The 21,319-nt window shown below is 38.7% G+C and overlaps 1 protein-coding gene across 1 annotated transcript in view; it reads left to right on the forward strand.

Moving 5' to 3' along the window:
• The first annotated feature begins 2,738 nt into the window (after positions 1-2,738).
• Positions 2,739-21,319, forward strand: part of LOC124277113 (latent-transforming growth factor beta-binding protein 4-like) — a 41,698-nt gene continuing 23,117 nt past the window's right edge. The window contains exons 1-7 of the mRNA XM_046712772.1: positions 2,739-2,833; positions 12,460-12,536; positions 13,538-13,663; positions 14,625-14,747; positions 17,320-17,445; positions 18,612-18,734; positions 20,270-20,392. Of these exons, the coding sequence (XP_046568728.1) occupies positions 2,739-2,833; positions 12,460-12,536; positions 13,538-13,663; positions 14,625-14,747; positions 17,320-17,445; positions 18,612-18,734; positions 20,270-20,392 (793 nt within the window). The remainder of the gene's footprint in view (positions 2,834-12,459; positions 12,537-13,537; positions 13,664-14,624; positions 14,748-17,319; positions 17,446-18,611; positions 18,735-20,269; positions 20,393-21,319) is intronic.

Consider the following 21,319-nt stretch of genomic DNA (forward strand, 5'->3'; position numbering starts at 1 on the left):
AGGAAGATCATTATACTAGGATCCATTTGGACTTACAGTGCTTTTGCTACTTGCATGGACCCAAGCTGGATTTACACCATCCCTTCAGCCGTTGGTAATTGTACTCCGAATTGGCCAAAGAATAGAAGAGCGCATGTTCTGCAATTAAAAACACGTAGTACGAAAAATACCTTATATACCCTCACAGGGGACACTAATTTTACACTACTTGAACCCCATCTATTCAAACAAATTAAAATTCATTTACAAATTACAATTCAAAATTTATCAATTAACTCAATTTCTTTTAAAAAACGAATAATTACATGAAGATGAACTGAAAGGTCACATGCAACGTAAAACACAACTTTGCAGATTCTGATACCTTGTACCAACTATTCAACTTATAAAGTTGAAAAATAACGCTATGAAAAAAACCGCGCGAAATCGGAGTTCAAACGTTTCACTAATTTTCCCCCGACTTTTCGGGGGAAAACTGGTTTCAACAGCTGGGCTGCGCTTATAGCACGTGCGCAGTGAAATAGGTTCGCGCAGCTTGGAAGCGGGTTGTCCGGTGAAGGCTTTGGTGTGAGCTATTTTTCTAATGTTTTGTTGATATCTCACAGGCATATGTTTTTTCATAACCAGCAATGTATATTATATGTCATGAATAAGTGATAATTGTGTTTTAATTATGTTTGATTTTTTGGTTGCATGTGACCTTTAATTAAAACGACCACTTACCGTTTTGACACTGAAATATTTATCTCTTGTGAGGGAAACATCAATACAGTCAAGCAGGACACGCTTGACCGTGATTCTGTCATCACAAGGGATGCAAAACGGAGGATAGGCCCCTAAGTACTCATGAATATATCTGCTGGGGCCAATGCGACATCGTCCCACCCAAAATGACCTCTGCAAAACTGGACTGTGGGTGTAACCAATTGTTGGTTTTATTGATGTAATTTATTGATACCTACTTGGGTGTCCTACTTCTTCAGCACCAGATCATGGATATAAGATCTATCCATGGATTTGTAATCGTAGTATGGGATCAGAAGTTGTGTCTCAGATTTGTTGAGTGCTGCCTTAGCAGCAGATCGGCCATTGTGTTACCAGAAATACCAACATGGCTGGGTAACCAACAGAGGACGATGTCGTACTGGCCAGCAGCAGGATCATAATATAATTCAATTATTTAAATTCATATGCCGTTTATATTAAGGCTGTATGTGGCGGCGCGTGTACCTGTGCACAGAGCTCAGGTCACGAATCAGTTGAAGTTAAGTTAAGTTTCTAGGACTTCAGTCCTGCTCCACAACGAAGCACATGTGATACATGTGGTCTCACCTTAGGCAAGTGAATTTGTTCAAAGTTGCCTCTGTTCACCCAGCAGAAAATAGATACCCGGTTGGATAAAGTCATGTGACTATAACCTTCTAGCGCCTAACAGGTACCTTGGGTTATCCGGGGTAATAAGAATCAGATTTTGATTAAGCGCCGCGAGCAAACACTTGGTGTTTCGAGACTGTGCGCTATAGAAGATGACTTATTATTATTCATGAGACCAAGAAAAAAATCGAGTTATCCGAACAACGAGACATCCGACCAGGGCATATCATCACATATCACTATGAAAGAAAACAAAACGCTTCTCAGTATGTTTTGAGTCGAAACTATAAACCGGTATCAGCAATCTTTAGTCGTAACAGTAAGTACTTCATAATTAATTCCTTCTTAAATAATCCTAATTAAATAACAAACAAGTGACACCTTCAACTCAATTAGCCCTAATTAGTTTACACTACTGCATCCCTTTGATTCATGCCGCACCGTGTGTAAACGTGAGGAAACAACCTGAGTTCAGAGGGATACACATGAAAGGTAGGTAAATATCGAGTTTCTTTGCAAATATCGAGTTAAAAGAGCAATTTTGCTTGTTTGGACCATGAAATTATATCCAGATATCTGAAATATCGAGATATCCGTATCGAGTTAAAAGAGCTTGAATAATGATAAATTATGAAGGATTTTGCCGGGACCGAGATGTTATATCGAGACAATCGATATATCGAGTCAGAGTTCGACACAACGGTGCTCGACTGTATATTTACTTATTAATTGATTAACTTCTTGTTTATATTTTGGATTTTTTAATGTTGTCAGTGTTAGGTCAACCTTTGGACTCACAAATTGCCAAGGAGGAGAAGAAAGAAGACGGGAAGGAGATATTTTTTGTTACTCAATGCCAGCAGCAGAAAGGAAAGGTTTGACTCGTAGTCCCAGAGACGGAATAAGAGACGACTTGTTGTACAGATCCCCATAAAGAGGATTAAAAACAGTTCAATGCAGGGTTAGACTCGATAGAATATAGCTTTGTTATATACTCTTAAAAAAAGAAAGAAATTTGACAAAGTTTGTACGTAGAGGCTGACGAGCCTTCCCTAAAACAACGCTGTTTGAAATTGCCCCGTCAGTATATAACTAAATTACATTAAAATCCAGCTTACAATTGTGTCTTCAATCCTCTTTACGAGGACTTGTTTCAAAATAAACCGAAGCTTTACCCCCACTTGGAACAAGTGTTTGCCACTAATATGGCAATGTCCCCCGCCGCTAAAGAAGAATGAAATATTTATATCATATTTACTACGTTTTACTTTTGGGTCACATACAAGAAATGACTGGTGCCTGCAAAATCATCCAATGAAGGCTGTTGACATAACTGAAGACCACTGGGTGCAATATTTTATGAGATGTCGCGTTTACATAAGTTTGAACAGTGTCGTGGTGACTTTGACGATGAGGTCAAGGGCACCAACATGGTCTGGTGGCTGCGGAATCCCCCAAGGTAGGCTGTCACGAAATGTGAAGACAATGGGTACAACAGTTCATGAGATATCGCGTTAGCAAGAATCGGGACGTACGTACGTACGGACGCTGCTGAATACATAGTCCCCCGTTCCGCGTTGCGACAGGGGACAATTAGTATCAAGCCCCAGATTACGGATGCCAAGCCGACTTCTGTCTACTCCCCTTCTGGCAATTAGCCGGGGCTAACGTTGATCTTTCTCTAACTAAATCTATAACAATCCGGCACAAATCAGTTTATTTATGAACAGGAATGTGTACAATTACGTGCTAAATATGACACTCATCGTTTAATAATCACAGGTGGTTCCAAGGATAGTGGCAAGGCTTCATGTGCCACGGTCCCTGGGACTGCAATCATATCATCCAGTATTTCTGATAACAGTTTTATCTTTACAGCTAAAGCCAAAACTATTCACACGGCCTTGGAATATATTCAGCGTCAATGGAAATACAAGCAGTTTATCATCTTCTCTCTCTCCTGTCTTCAAGCACTTAATGACTCATCTTCAAAACATTCTTTCATGCTTGATATTATGGAATTGTTCAACGAACTCTCCACTGGCTAGTCGACATCGTCTTTTGTTGGCTACCAAGTCATGTTGGCATTGCTGGGACCATAAAAACTGAAGCGGCAGCGGAAGCAGCTCTTGAGAAATCTACCAATCCAGTTCAAATTCCGTGAAGTCACGTTAAACCCTCTATTTGACGGTACATTATTTAGCTGAAGCAAACAAAGTGGGACACCCAAGTAGATATAAACAGACTTCATGAAAATTAAAAAGTCTTTAGGTTATACTAGGGTTGTACATCAAGGCACGATGAAGTCGTATTAAGACGATGGTGAATTGGCTACACGCGTTTTACTTAGCGTAAAATTATAGCCCCCTGACAGTAGCACGTAATCCGAACCTAATTGCAGTATATAATATCTACTAGTATTTTAATCGCTAAATTACGGTGAAGTTTTTAAATATTGGTTAGCACTGGACAAAGCCACTAGTGGCCAAAGTGATAACGTAAATCCTTCTGTGAATCATGTAGGGAACAGAAGTACCTGAAGTCCACTTTATCCCTTGGTAAACTAAAACCTGTCTACAAAGGAAAGTACAATAACTAAATGATCGCAGATGTAGATATAAAACTAGTATGTAAGTATTAAATTGTGACTGTTTATAACTACTGAAACTAAATCTGGGTCTTGATCACCAGGAGCCAAAGTTAGGCCACCACACCAAGGACCATGGCGGGTTGGAGTACATATGAAACCTGCACGGTACCCAGCTGGAACTGTATAACTTGATTTAAACTCACTCATAAATAGGTGCTTTTTATATGCTATGTTTGTTGTTGGTTGTTCAACGCCGAAGTGATCAATGTTACATACATTTTACGGGACCTGTGAATAATCAAGAACAAATGAACAAACGTCAAGGATACATATACGCACTAACCAGTGTCGATATAAAAATCATTGCGACATGTGATGGGATGGATATTGATAACCCATGCTGTTGCATATATATGATGTGCTCCACGGAAACTATAAATATGACAACGTTTTCAACTCACAATTTAACTCCACTTTAAACATCAGAAGATGACAACTGGAATAGCAAAGGTAATATTCTTGAATATGGTTTTTTTGGTTCATTCGCATTTAATTTTTGCAATTTAAAAAAGAAAAATGAACTGTTGGATAAATGTTGATGGAATTAATAGTTTGTAAATAGATAAATGATTATAACTGGTAGTTTAAATTAGCAAATGAAATTGTTTGTGGCAGTATCCTCCCAGGGGTTAGAATATTTTAAAGATATTTACCGCCTGTTCGGGTGCTCAATCTCTACGCATTCAAAATAACTTTAAGCTTACCAGATTCTGTAAACGTAGTTTATTTGTGATTTTAGATTGGGACTATATTTTGGCACAATCCCCTCGCCTGAAGGGATGATGTAAATCAAGCTAGGGTCCGTGCAGGTAGCAAAAGTCCCCATAGTCCTCAGTATGGTGGTCAACATGCTTTATATTTTAATGATATTAAATGATATATGTAATCTTTGTGTTAACTAAAAGATTTTAATATGTGTAATGTTTCATTTTTTGGCATAAAATTTGATATCTTTTAGTATTTTACTGTCTTTTATGATCGATTTATTTAACACAGGTCACTATATGGCTAAAATATGCCGAGGTGGCGATAAATTGTAACTCATTCGCTTGAATAACTTTCTTGAACACTCGTTAAATGTAAAAAGTAATGATGATGATAACTAAATATATGTATTTATCAATAAAAAAACTATTACTGGTCTTTACTGGCATGTCAATCGAAGAAGGGCTCTGAAGACATGGATACATGGAATTATATAATCTTGATCTGCATAAAGTCCATTGTTTTGGACACCGAACAAATAATGTTTCCTTTATTTACGGGAAAACAGTGGGACAAATTAAAAGTTTCAGATATTCCGGAATACAAGAGACATCAAGTCATGCGTAGATTATGTGCACAAAGTCTGACTATGAGTGAGTGAGTTAAGATTTTGCTTCACATCGGCAATATTTCAGCCATATAGTAACGAAAACAATTACTGCATTAAATTGACGTATAGATTATGACGTATTAATTTAAAACTAGCACGTTGTCATAAAAGGATATGATTAAAAAGAACAATACAATATAGAAACGGGCTATAAATCGTCAGTAACTACAAGGAGCTCACCATGATAGGGACCGTGGAGACTTATAGTACCTTTGGTACCTGCATGATCCATAGTTGGATTTACATCATACCTTCAGGTAATGGCAATTTTGAAGCATATTTGCCATACTTTAAATTACAAGAACTCTACGATTAAAATTCGGAGAATGGAAAATACTATGAATGAATTTAGAATTACCCTCTCATGGGGACAATTGTATCACACTACTTCAACCACCTTTGAAGGTACAGTCACTAACAATCACAGTTATTTATTCATTTTTCCATATTAAAAAGGTTACTTACAATTCGAAATATTTAATTATGTTTATCAGAATTTATCAAGCAATTCAATATCCTTTAAAAATCTAATTACTGAATGCAAACTGATATTGAAAAGAACCTAAGGTTGGAACCTTGAAATATTTATTCTCTTTGATGGAAAAATCAATACAGTCAAGCAGGACATGCTTGACCGTGATTCTTCCATCACATTGGATACAGAAAATAGTATCGTCACCTCTAAGCAAATATTCATGTGTATATATTGTGAATGGCTAAATCGACAAAGTCGTATAATGGCCTCATAATGATAACTCAAGTAGGTATAACCAATGGTTGGTTCAATTTCACGTAGTTTATTGACACCTACTTTGGTGTCCCTCTTCTTGCATTTGTATGTAACATCTAATGACACGTTTATCATTACTGTATGGGATAAGTGTCACAGATTTGTTGAGTGCTGTTTTAGCTGCAACATCAGCCATCGCGTTAACAACGATTCCAACAGGGCTGGGTAACCAACAAAAGACGATGTCGTTATTGGTCAGTAGCAAGAATATTTAATAATTCAAAACGTTCCATGAAAAGTGGATGGTAAGCTGATGTGAGGTGAAATTGGGCTTAACGTCGTGCTTGAGAATATTTCACTCATATGACGACGTGCATGCGTGTGCATGTGCATGTGCGGCTGCTTGTACTAGCCCAGACTTAGGCTGGTTTTATAGTGCTAGCCCGCTGAGATAACAAGCCGCAGCGAAGCATGAATACCCCACTCAGACACATTATACTGACTCCGAGCCAACAAGTCCTTTTTGTACCCATTAATGCCGAGCACCAGGCAGGGACCAACAAGTACCATATTTTTACGTCGTTTGGTATGACGCGGTCAGGGATTGAACCCGCGACCTTCCGCTCTCCGGGCGGATGCTCTAACCACTACACCACGGAGGCGGTCTGGATGGTAAGGAGACATGTTATTAATAGCATGAAGGCAAATCTGAATATATTACATATTGTTCATATTTTTAAGTTTTGAGCCACTAGAGAGGCAAAATCTCGTGTCCTTGTAAAGGCAGCGAACGGTGGCCAGTTTCATATAGTGAGGCTTCTTCCAATAGTTTTACTCGGCACCTCCACTCTTCACTGGAATGATCATGTCTGACACAGAGCCCACCACCCACGTTCCTCTCTTAATCGTTTACATATGCCAATAAATTCTGGAGCTCAGGGTTTGATTAATGGGAAGGCTCATGCATCATCTGGTGATGTATATCATGTCTCGTGATGAAAGTAAGAAATTCCACAGCTATTTTCAGCGTGCCAAGGGTGATGAACAGAATCTCAATATTGAGGTTGATTTTCTTGATGGCGATGTATTTTGGGGAGTAAACCAGGTGAAGTCATTTGCCAAGTTGACCAGAGTCAGTCATTTGTGGAAAAAGCGTTCGTCATTTGTGGAAAAGCTTCCTGAGAAACTTCGGTATCATGTATATATGTTTTGTGTATAGCAATCCAATCGACCCCTTCACGTAGATGAAGTCGGCTGATCATAAGAGTGAAAAAGTGAGTTTCTTCTTTTGCTGCACAATACCAGTCACTCCCCACTCTCATTCGCTAAAAAAATATTAACATGAAATGTTCACTGTGCAATGAATTCACAGGGATTGTTTACCCTCTTGACAGTTGGAACAAAGAGCATATCTTAAAAGACATGCTGCCATGGCTTGTGGCTTTTATTACCGTCCTCGCCATGCATCTGGATTCGATACCGAGGTCCATCCATGGTACGACCATGAATATGTTCAGACCGTCTTGGAAAATGATGCTTTTAAACTTCTTTGCAATAGGCCAATATGCAACCTAAGACAAAATCCTGCTAGCATTCCTGATCTTGTGCTTTTTATTTATCATTTAAATAATTGAATTCTCTATTCTTTTTGTCAGCAATGAAATATTCAGTAAAAGCATGACAAATATGTGGACCTTGCTTCTAAAATATATCATTTACACTCCAAATACACACTTGGTGCAGATCAGGAGAGTGCCCTGGTTCTCCATCTGGAGCACAGCTCTTCTGACGCTCAGGGTAATGGAGAAGGCTGCCGTGATGGGGAACTATGCAAGGACCACACAGACGCCCTATTGGAAACTGTTTCCTTGTCTCTAAGACCATTATTTCACTTTTGAAATTTTCTCGTGGACACAGGGGATGGTCACCTTGGTTCTGCCAATACTTCTCCCAAAGAAAGTTGATTTGACAGATTCCCAATACTTCCTCCATATCACGTGTTTGAATCAACACTAGATCAATTATTCAGGGGGTGTATTACAAATCTTGTGATATCTGCATCTCTAAGGATATTATTTACACGGAGCAGATAGGTGAGTACATATTTAAAGTCACATCAGCAGTACTTCAGCTATACATCCCAGTAAGAATTTACAAAATCCATCTGGCTATTTGCCATTATCAAAGATGGGCAACCATCATCTTTATCTTTATCTTTATATCCCCTGTCGACACATATGATTTTGATAAGTGGAAAAACGTTTACAACATACCAAGAAAAAAAATGGTAAGGTAAAAATAAAACTTCTTGCAAAACAAGATATCTGATTCAATTTAAATATCACTTAAAGTAAGGCAAAGGGGCGGTGGGGTAGCCTAGTGGTTAAAGCGTTGGCCCAGGCTTCGATTCCCCAGATTGGTACAATGTGTGAAGCCCATTTCTGGTGTACCCCGCCGTGGTATTGCTGGAATATGAAGGCGTTGTCAAACCATACTCACTCACTCAAGTAAGGGGTCCACAAACACTCATGTAGTCTGCCTCACAGTCCCTGAACCACATTATTTACCTTTATGCTCAGCCCTTTATGCAATGCCTAAGCCCTAAATGAAGCAAGTCTAGATTCCTGGCGAATAGGTGCCTGACTCTGAGGGTGTGGGTTCGAATCCCGGATGGGACTCAACCCCCCAAAAAGTACTAGAATCTGTACTTTACAAAGAAAGTGTAATCCCAAATAAAACACGTTACATTTGACCACTTTCGAAACTGGCATTGTGTATTTCATAGCTTTCGGCCGTGGGAGCCGTGCCAATTAACACTTATCAGAGGGGTACACAAAGTCCGTAGTCTAGACTACCAGTTGTCCGACTTCCATTTTTGCGGAAGCCGCGGTGGCTGAGCGGTCTAGGCGTCTGACTTTGTGTGCTGGCGAATAGGTGCCTGACTCTGAGGGTGTGGGTTCGAATCCCGGATGGGACTCAACTCCCCCCAAAAGTACTAGAATCTGTACTTTACAAAGAAAGTGTAATCCCAAATATACATTTGACCACTTTCTAAACTGGCATTGTGTATTTGACAACATTTTTAGTTAAACTCCATGGAGTGAGACCTGACCTTGACAAGAGAGCTAGTGAATAAACCAGTCATTTAACCTTTTATCTCTTGGTTGTAATGTATAATTGATAATAACCCAAGAACAAGTAGCCACAATGCAGCTGTTTCGAGTTTCGAAATCTCCTATCTCACTGGAACTTCTTTTCAATTTAAAAGAAATTACATGTACGTGTATTTGTTTTTGTGAAAATTATACATATATTAAGAGTGAGTGAGTGAGTGAGTTAATATTTAACGTCACATCGGCAATATTTCAGCCATATCGACATATATTAAGAGACATTCATTCGTCCAACATTCATATGGTGTGCATTGTATCTGCTAATAATCAGTTCTCTTTATTAATTGCTCTCAGTCATTACAAATACCTCCAAGTAGATACTGTGTAATGTCTCTTCATCTGTAGTGCTTAAAGTCAGTCTGATATCTAGAATAAAGCGGTCTGTAACTGATGAGAAGACAGATAATAGCTGTAACAGTCTCTTAAGTGGTTGCTCAGAGTATTAATGTTAAATAGTTAAACAAGAGTCATCAGAAGAGACAAATCCCCCCGGCCCCCACAAATATGAAAGAGCAAATTATCTGACAGTTACTTAAAGTTGAACTTGACTAAGTCCAAAACGTGTCCATGGAAACCAATAAAAATAAAAATCACAACAATCTGTAAATAGCGAAAGGCACCACTTTAGGTTCTATTTGATATATCTGCCATGTTTTGTGGAAAGTTAATATACGGTTTCGAGTTGTCCTCCGGAAACAAAGCCCACCCTTCTTTTTTGAAACGTTTCCAAGGAAAAATGACAAAAATCTGCAAATAGCAAACGGCACCACTTCAAGATCTCTCTCATATATCTGTCCGGCCGTCCGTAATCCGGAGCATAACTCAAAAAACCGTTTAATATTTTTCAACCAAACTTGATAGATATATCAAACAGAACCTAAAGTGGTGCCTTTTGCTATTTACAGATTTTGGGCATTTATATCTTTCTTGGTTTCCATGGAAACGATTTGAACTTAGTCTTAAAAGGAGGGGTGACCTCCGTTTCCAGATCACAACTCGAAAACCCGTCAATATCTTTCTTCAAGTCTTGGTACATATATCAAACATAAGCTAAAGTGGTGCCTTTTGCTATTTACATATTTTTGGCATTTTTATTTTTCTGCGTTTCCATGGAAACGTTTCGGACTTAGTCTAAAAAAGGATGGATTGGTTTCATGTCCGAGCACAACTCACAAACCGTTCAATATCTTTCAACAAAACTTTGTAGATATATCCAGCAGAAAGTATACTGGTGCCTTTTGCTATTTATAGATTTTTGTGAGTTATTATTTTCTCGGTTTCCACGGAAACGATTCGGACTTAATCTCAAAATGGAGGGGTGGACTTCGTTTCCGGAGCACAACTCGAAAACTTCTTAATATTTTTGAGCAAAACTTGGCAGATATGTGGGGCAGATCCCAAAGTGGTGCCTTTTGCTATATGCAGATTTTTGGCATTTTTATTTTCCCGGTTTCCATGAAACAATTCGGATTTAGTCTCAAAAGGGACAGATGGCCTTCGTTTCCGGAGCACAACTCGAAAACCGATCAATATCTTTCGTCAAGACTTGGTTGATATATCAGACATAAGCTAAAGTGGTTCCTTTTTGCTATTTACAGATTTTTGGCATTTTATTTTTCTTGGTTTCCATGGAAACGATTCGGACTTAGTCTCAAAATGGAGGGGTGGGCTTCGTTTCCGGAGCACAACTCGAAAACCGTTAAATATCTTTCTGCAAGACTTTGTAGATATATCAAACAGAACCTGAAGTGGTGCCTTTTGCTATTTGCAGATATTTGTCATTTTCATTTTTCCCGGTTTCCATGGAAACGATTCGGACTTAGTAACAAAAGGGATGGGTGGGTTTCGTTCCGGATCACAACTCGAAAACCGTTCAATATCTTTCTACAAGACTTGATATATATAGCAAACAGATCTTGAACTATTGCATTTTGCTATTTGCAGACTTTTGGCTTTTTATCATTCATGATTTCCATGGACTTGAAGTAACTGTCAGTTGCTTCGTCACAATAAGTAACCCAAATCCAAGGGTTGGATCAAAATATCAGGGATCTTTGCGACTTAAGAGTGCGCAGTATTTGATTTTCCCTTAAAATTTATGTTAGGCTAAACTTATTCAAGGGCTTTGTATCGTATTGTTTCTATAACCTTCCCTTTCTTTTTGTTGTTGTACAGAATGTGGCCGCCACGGTCTTTATCGTCATTGCAATACTGCCGAACTTCAGTTTGGGTGAGATATTATCCTCATATACAATGTATTTTTCGCAAACTTGCAGACGTCATACTTTCATTATTAATGACAGTAATACCTAATCAAAACATAATCTGTCCCACATTGACAAAAGGCTGATTGTATATTGCACTTGTAATTGATTTCTTTACATTGTGTGAGACCTTTTTATATTCCACGAATTATACATATACACTTAATATAATGCACACACACACACACACACACACACACACACACACACACACACACTCTCTCTCTCTCTCTCTCACACACACACTGAGGTCTCACTTTCGGGCAATACAAAATTTCGCACTCGTTTCGTATAAGTCGTATGACACACTTGTTCGTGCAACAATCTCTATTATTCATCATTTTTCGTTTGTGTGGAACCTGGGATAAGTGCGAGCCTCCGCAGAGTCCGTCAACTTCGGAACATCGATTTATGGCTATACATGATGTGACGATCTTCATATATTGTTTCTGTGTGGCGTTATCGATATGAAAACAAAACAATGTGTAAAGCGATTTCTCGCAACAAAGTAAGCAATTTCATTTCAAGCAGACCATACAGCTGTGACTTATGATAAGTCGTGCAGCTGTTTGTAGTATACATTGTTAGACGCACAGCAACAGCAGAAGATTGGTATTTAGAGAAACATAGCTGTGCATGATTCCTTGGTTAACCAAATGGAATTTCCTCCTGGAGTTGGAAATTTCTTAATCGCTGTACTTTCTTAAATTAAAGATATCTGTATTTTTAAGAGATGTTTCTTGAAGACACCGCAATGAACTTTTATTTCGTTGAATGCCTTGTTCTTTATGGTTGAGCTATTTCTCAGTCCTGCGCCCAAGGAAGGAAAAAATATAAAGTAGATACAAAATACGTTAATCTGTTGTTTAAACTTTCTGTATCTAATATTTTAGCCTCACAAATATGCCTCAGCACACCATGTCTAAATGGAGGGATCTGTCATCCTTCCGGTGCAACCGGCTTCAGATGTGTATGTACGGTTGGATTTAGTGGAGCAACATGTGATCGTGAGTAAAGAATTCTTTCCGTGTACAGTGATAAAGCAGCTCAGCTGGATAGTATTTGTTGTACAACATTACACCAAAAGCTTTCAAATGGCACCATGAGGCTATTTGTCAAACACAATACCCTGATACCGATACATCAGTATGACAAACTGTAACGCAAATGTAGTAAATATTAGTCTCTGTAGAATCACCTTACAATGACCTGAAAGTGCTGTGAGATAATATTATATCAGAAACAACTTCTCCAAGAAGAACCCCGTCGCCCCTGCCGACTGTAAACATCTACTCACCAAAACACAATAATGTGTGAACATAATATTTCTCACATATGATATAAATGTTCTTATTTTTCTCGTGCATTTACACGGTTTTGCATAACAATATACTCAAAAAGATAAAACATGGGAGTTTGACTAAAGTTTATTCAAGTAACCTCTATTACAATTAATGACGGAAGTTTACTTTGTTAACGTGCAATATACAGTGAACTCCTCCGTATTGATTGGAATAGTACTTATCCAATTTTCCATCTGTCACCACATGGACATGACGTTGTTACATTCCCAATATATATAAATGTTATATTTGGTAGCACACTTTCTCAGTGAACTACATATTTGTAGTAGCGATTTGGCTGAGTTGGTTAGATTGATTTTGAGTGCGGGACTCAACCCAAAACAATATTGGAAATGTGGAAACACTAGTATGTCAATTTAACCGCTTTCTAAATGGCATTGTATATTTTTCACAGTTTACTCCTGTCAATGACGAAGCCTGAATATGTTAAACACGGTCTACTACAACTTAGCACACGGGCAGAATGGCTTTATATCAAACAGCAGTTCAGTGCAGGTGTGACACAAAAATAGTAGTATTTAATCCTTTTCTCACATTTCCAAGCTGCAACTCAGTGCTGATTTCGCTCATGTTCTTTTTTTTCTCACAACATGCTTCCTGTGATTAGATGATGTAAATGAGTGTGAAGAAGATGCAAAATCATGTCATTCCAAAGCTGTGTGTATCAACACCGACGGATCATACACCTGCACTTGTTCTGATGGATTTGAAGGAAATGGAACCACCTGTGCAGGTAAGGTATAGAAGCAGCATGCTGCAACACCTCCTAATGTAGTTCTTGAAAGACATTCAGAAGTTGGACGAACAGGAATACATGCCAGCTTTTTGGATAACAACTTCTTTTTATTCTTTATACGACATTACATCTGACGAAGGGGCAAGAGTTAACTCTGAAACGTGGCATAAATATAACATTACATACATATGTATTTAGTTAATGTCGCACACATTGTTCCGATCACTATACACCAGATGGCAATATCTCACCAGCAGGTGAAAGACCACCACACTGCGGCTCCACTCACTACAAGTTCAGTGGACCTTAATGAAGTTACATCATGATAGGTTACCGATTAAACAAACTGTTCAGTTGATTATTAGAAATCAAACCTAACGATTGAAATATATTATGTTATATGTTTGATGTTGTTAATTCTTCGGTCGAAAGATGGCAAGACAAAATGCGCCACTGTGTCGAGCTTTAGGAACTCTCAGTTGAAGTAAAAAAGTCCCTTACTTTTGCTCTCTTTATTCATCATTTTCGGTCGAAAACTACAGACAAACGCCACTGTGTGGAACCTTAAAACGGCCCTTATTATGAGCTTTGTGGGTGTGTGGCAGGGAGCTCAGTCATCTTTGGCAAATCGTTTTTTTAGCTGTACATGACGTGACGATCTTTATATGTTGTTTCTGTGTGGTGTTATTGATATGTAAACAAAACAATGTGAAAAGCGATTTCACGCAACGAAGTAAGCAATTTCCTTTTAAGCAGTATATCAGCTGGTACTTATGATAAGTCGTGCCACTGTTTGCAATATACAGTGTTAGACGTACGGCAACAGCAGAAGATTCGTATTTTGAGAAACAGGGCTATGCATCATTCCCTGTCGAACCAAATGGACGCTCCTCCTAGAGTTGGAAAATTCTTGATAATTGCTGTACTTTCTTAAATGAAAGATATCTGTATTTTTAAGATAAGAATGAGTGCGATGAAACGAAAAGTCCATGTGATGCCAACGCTGTGTGTACCAACACTGAAGGATCATACACCTGCACTTGTTCTGATGGATTTGAAGGAAATGGAACCACCTGTGCAGGTAAGGTATAGAAGCGGTATGCTGCAACACCTCATAATGTAGTTCTTGAAAGTCATTCAGAAGTTGGACGAACATGAATACATGCCAGGTTTTTTGGATAACAACTTCTTTCAATTCCTTATACGACATTTCACCTGACGAAGGAGCAAGAGTTAGCTCTGACACGTCGTATAAATATTAAAAGAAATTGTTATCCATAAAACGTATCATGTATTTAGTTAATGTCGCACTGGTGAATCATTGTTTCAATCACTATACAGAACGATACAAAATAGGGCATATCTCAGCAGCAGGTGAAGGTAGACCACCAAATCAGGGACCATGAGAACTCACTCACTGAAGGCAAGTTCCGTGGACCTTAGATGAAGTTACATCATTGCTCCAGGTGTTGGCGATTAACAAACAATCTTATGAATTCAGACATAATTACAGCTGATTAGTTTCAGGCGTGGTAAATACCTCAACGTATGAAACTACATCCTGATTTCTCAAGGCATATATTTCCCGTGATATTCAGATGTTGCACACGTTCACTTGATAATAGAAATCAAAGGCATGATTCAAATATATATTGTTAATGTTTATGTTGTTAATTCGGTCGACAAATGCAACCAAACACCATTGTGTCGAACTTTTGGAACTCTCGAAGTAAAAACGTCCCTTACTTATACTCTCTTTACTATCCATATGGTGAAACATAACCAGTGTCATAAATATCATATGTGCACATGTGTACATATTACTTTTGCCTAGCAACCATTGTTTCTGTGTTTCATCGTCTGTGACGTCATAAAACAACATGAACATGAATAAAATGAATGATAAAGAAATTATTACAATTGCAAGTGTGCAACACGACTTATACGAAACTTGTGCCAAATTTTGTATTGCCCTCGCCCTCGCCCCCCCCCTCGGGCAATACAAAATTTCGCACTCGTTTCGTATAAGTCGTATGATACACTTGCTCGTGTAATAATCTCTATTTATTCATCATTTTTCGTTTGTGTGAAACCTGGGATAAGTGCGAGCTTCCGCAGAGTCCGTCAACTTCGGCACATCGATTTTTGGCTATACATGATGTGACGATCTCCAGATATTGTTTCTGTGTGGCGTTATCGATATGAAAACAAAACAATGTGTAAAGCGATTTCTCGCAACAAAGTAAGCAATTTCACTTCAAGCAGACCATACAGCTGTGACTTATGATAAGTCGTGCAGCTGTTTGTAGTATACATTGTTAGACGCACAGCAACAGCAGAAGATTGGTATTTAAAGAAACATAGCTGTGCATGATTCCTTGGTTAACCAAATGGAATTTCCTCCTGGAGTTGGAAATTTCTTAATCGCTGTACTTTCTTAAATTAAAGATATCTGTATTTTTAAGAGATGTTTCTTGAAGACACCGCAATGACTTTTTATTTCGTTGAATGCCTTGTTCTTTATGGTTGAGCTATTTCTCAGTCCTGCGCCCAAGGAAGGAAAAAATATAAAGTAGATACAAAATACGTTAATCTGTTTGTTTAAACTTTCTGTATCTAATATTTTAGCCTCACAAATATGCCTCAGCACACCATGTCTAAATGGAGGGATCTGTCATCCTTCCGGTGCAACCGGCTTCAGATGTGTATGTACGGTTGGATTTAGTGGAGCAACATGTGATCGTGAGTAAAGAATTCTTTCCGTGTACAGTGATAAAGCAGCTCAGCTGGATAGTATTTGTTGTACAACATTACACCAAAAGCTTTCAAATGGCACCATGAGGCTATTTGTCAAACACAATACCCTGATACCGATACATCAGTATGACAAACTGTAACGCAAATGTAGTAAATATTAGTCTCTGTAGAATCACCTTACAATGACCTGAAAGTGCTGTGAGATAATATTATATCAGAAACAACTTCTCCAAGAAGAACCCCGTCGCCCCTGCCGACTGTAAACATCTACTCACCAAAACACAATAATGTGTGAACATCATATTTCTCACATATGATATAAATGTTCTTATTTTTCTCGTGCATTTACACGGTTTTATTCAAGTAACCTCTATTACAATTAATGACTGAAGTTTACTTTGTTAAAGTGTAATATACAGTGAACAGTGTATTGATTGGAATAGTACTTATCCAATTTTCCATCTGTCGCCACATGGACATCACATTGTTACATTCCCAATATATATAAATGTTATATTTGGTAGCACACTTTCTCAGTGAACTACATATTTGTAGTAGCGATTTGGCTGAGTTGGTTAGATTGAATTTGAGTGCGGGACTCAACCCAAAACAATATTGGAAATGTGGAAACACTAGTATGTCAATTTAACCGCTTTCTAAATGGCATTGTATATTTTTCACAGTTTACTCCTGTCAATGACGAAGCCTGAATATGTTAAACACGGTCTACTACAACTTAGCAAACGGGCAGAATGGCTTTATATCAAACAGCAGTTCAGTGCAGGTGTGACACAAAAATAGTAGTATTTAATCCTTTTCTCACATTTCCAAGCTGCAACTCAGTGCTGATTTCGCTCATGTTCTTTTTTTTCTCACAACATGCTTCCTGTGATTAGATGATGTAAATGAGTGTGAAGAAGATGCAAAATCATGTCATTCCAAAGCTGTGTGTATCAACACCGACGGATCATACACCTGCACTTGTTCTGATGGATTTGAAGGAAATGGAACCACCTGTGCAGGTAAGGTATAGAAGCAGCATGCTGCAACACCTCCTAATGTAGTTCTTGAAAGACATTCAGAAGTTGGACGAACAGGAATACATGCCAGCTTTTTGGATAACAACTTCTTTTTATTCTTTATACGACATTTCATCTGACGAAGGAGCAAGAGTTAGCTCTGAAACGTGGTATAAATATTAAAAGATATTGTTATCCATAAAACGAATCATGTATTTAGTTAATGTCGCACTGGTGAATCATTGTTTCAATCACTATACAAAACCATACAAAATAGGGCATATCTCACCAGCAGGTGAAGGTAGACCACCACACTTGGGACCATAGGAACTCACTCACTCACTGAGGGCAAGTTCAGTGGACCTTAGATGAAGTTACATCATTGCTCCAGGTGTTGGCGATTAACAAACAAACTTATGACTTCAGACACATAGCTGATTAGTGTCAGGCGCGGCAAATACCTCAACGTATGAAACTACTTCTGATTTCTCAAGGCATATATTTCCCGTGATATTCATATACTATAACATTACACACATATGACACACAAAGATGGCAAGCTAAAATGCGGCTCCAGCATACACAATTAAATCCTGATATTACCTAACATGTTCAGTTGATATTAGAAATCAAAGGTACGATTGAAATATATTATGTTAATGTTTATGTTGTTCATTATTCGGTCGAAAACTACAGACAAACGCCACTGTGTCGAGCTTTAGGGACTCTCGAAGTAAAAAACGGCCCTTACTTTTGCTCTCCTTTTTCATCATTTGTGGGGTGTGTGTGGAACCTGGGATAATTACGAGCTTCCGCAGGGTCAGTCATCTTTGGCAAATCGTCTTTTTTAGCTGTACATGAGGTGCCGATCTTTATATGTTGTTTCTGTGTGGTGTTATTGATATGTAAACAAAACAATGTGAAAAGCGATTTCACGCAACAAAGTAAGCAATTTCCTTTTAAGCAGTATATCAGCTGGCACTTATGATAAGTCGTGCCACTGTTTGCAATATACAGTGTTAGACGTACGGCAACAGCAGAAGATTCGTATTTAGAGAAACAGGGCTTTGCATCAATCCCTGTCGAACCAAATGGATGCTCCTCCTAGAGTTGGAAAATTCTTGATAATCGCTGTACTTTCTTAAATGAAAGATATCTGTATTTTTAAGATAAGAATGAGTGCGATGAAAAGAAAAGTCCATGTGATGCCAACGCTGTGTGTACCAACACTGAAGGATCATACACCTGCACTTGTTCTGATGGATTTGAAGGAGATGGAACCACCTGTGCAGGTAAGGTATAGAAGCGGCATGCTGCAACACCTCATACTGTAGTTCTTGAAAGTCATTCAGAAGTTGGACGAACATGAATATATGCCAGGGTTTTGGATAACAAATTCTTTATATTCTTTATACGACATTTCACCTGACGAAGGAGCAAGAGTTAGCTCTGAAACGTCGTATAAATATTAAAAGAAATTGTTATCCATAAAACGAATCATGTATTTAGTTAATGTCGCACTGGTGAATCATTGTTTCAATCACTATACAAAACCATACAAAATAGGGCATATCTCACCAGCAGGTGAAGGTAGACCACCACATCCGGGACCATAGGAACTCATTCACTCATTCACTGCTACCTTCGTGGACTCTTCGTGAATTTAAGGACCCGTGAAGATCCGGGGTAGAATAGGTCTTCAGCAACCCATGTGCTTGCCATAAAGAGTGACTTTGCTTGTCGGAAAAGGCGACTAACGGGATTGGGTGGTCAGTTTCGCTGACTTGGTTGACACATGTCATCGGTTCCCAATTGCGCAGATCGATGCTCATGATGTTGATTACTGGATTGTCTGGTCCAGACTCGATTATTTACATACCGCCGCCATATAGCTGGGATATTGCTGAGTGCGGCGTAAAACTAAACTCACTCACTCACTCACTTCGTGAATTTAAGGCAAACGTTAGCTCTGAAACGAGGTATAAACAATAAAACAGAAGTTGTTATGCATAAAAAATGCGTCATGTATTTAGTTACTGTACTGTAGCATCAGTGAATCAGTGTTCCGATCACTATACGGAACCATAGACAAAATGGCCATATCTCACCAGCAGGTGAAGGTAGACTACCACACTTGGGACCATGAGAACTCACTCACTCACTGAGGGCAAGTTCAGTGGACCTTAGATGAAGTTACATCATTGCTCCAGGTGTTGGCGATTAACAAACAAACTTATGACTTCAGACACATAGCTGATTAGTGTCAGGCGCGGCAAATACCTCAACGTATGAAACTACTTCTGATTTCTCAAGGCATATATTTCCCGTGATATTCATATACTATAACATTACACACATATGACACACAAAGATGGCAAGCTAAAATGCGGAAGTAAAAACGGCCCTTACTTTTGCTCTCCTTTTTCATCATTTTTGGGGTGTGTGTGGAACCTGGGATAATTACGAGCTTCCGCAGGGTCAGTCATCTTTGGCAAATCGTCTTTTTTAGCTGTACATGAGGTGACGATCTTTATATGTTGTTTCTGTGTGGTGTTATTGATATGTAAACAAAACAATGTGAAAAGCGATTTCACGCAACAAAGTAAGCAATTTCCTTTTTAGCAGTATATCAGCTGGCACTTATGATAAGTCGTGCCACTGTTTGCAATATACAGTGTTAGACGTACGGCAACAGCAGAAGATTCGTAGTTAGAGAAACAGGGCTTTGCATCAATCCCTGTCGAACCAAATGGACGCTCCTCCTAGAGTTGGAAAATTCTTGATAATCGCTGTACTTTCTTAAATGAAAGATATCTGTATTTTTAAGATAAGAATGAGTGCGATGAAAAGAAAAGTCCATGTGATGCCAACGCTGTGTGTACCAACACTGAAGGATCATACACCTGCACTTGTTCTGATGGATTTGAAGGAGATGGAACCACCTGTGCAGGTAAGGTATAGAAGCGGCATGCTGCAACACCTCATACTGTAGTTCTTGAAAGTCATTCAGAAGTTGGACGAACATGAATATATGCCAGGGTTTTGGATAACAAATTCTTTATATTCTTTATACGACATTTCACCTGACGAAGGAGCAAGAGTTAGCTCTGAAACGTCGTATAAATATTAAAAGAAATTGTTATCCATAAAACGAATCATGTATTTAGTTAATGTCGCACTGGTGAATCATTGTTTCAATCACTATACAAAACCATACAAAATAGGGCATATCTCACCAGCAGGTGAAGGTAGACCACCACATCCGGGACCATAGGAACTCATTCACTCATTCACTGCTACCTTCGTGGACTCTTCGTGAATTTAAGGACCCGTGAAGATCCGGGGTAGAATAGGTCTTCAGCAACCCATGTGCTTGCCATAAAGAGTGACTTTGCTTGTCGGAAAAGGCGACTAACGGGATTGGGTGGTCAGTTTCGCTGACTTGGTTGACACATGTCATCGGTTCCCAATTGCGCAGATCGATGCTCATGATGTTGATTACTGGATTGTCTGGTCCAGACTCGATTATTTACATACCGCCGCCATATAGCTGGGATATTGCTGAGTGCGGCGTAAAACTAAACTCACTCACTCACTCACTTCGTGAATTTAAGGCAAACGTTAGCTCTGAAACGAGGTATAAACAATAAAACAGAAGTTGTTATGCATAAAAAATGCGTCATGTATTTAGTTACTGTACTGTAGCATCAGTGAATCAGTGTTCCGATCACTATACGGAACCATAGACAAAAATGGCCATATCTCACCAGCAGGTGAAGGTAGACTACCACACTTGGGACCATGAGAACTCACTCACTCACTGAGGGCAAGTTCAGTGGACCTTAGATGAAGTTACATCATTGCTCCAGGTGTTGGC

This window comes from Haliotis rubra, unplaced genomic scaffold, assembly GCF_003918875.1.
Source record: "Haliotis rubra isolate DU_JTF1 unplaced genomic scaffold, ASM391887v1 Scf218, whole genome shotgun sequence".
In the NCBI taxonomy this organism is placed as follows: Eukaryota; Metazoa; Mollusca; class Gastropoda; order Lepetellida; family Haliotidae; genus Haliotis; species Haliotis rubra.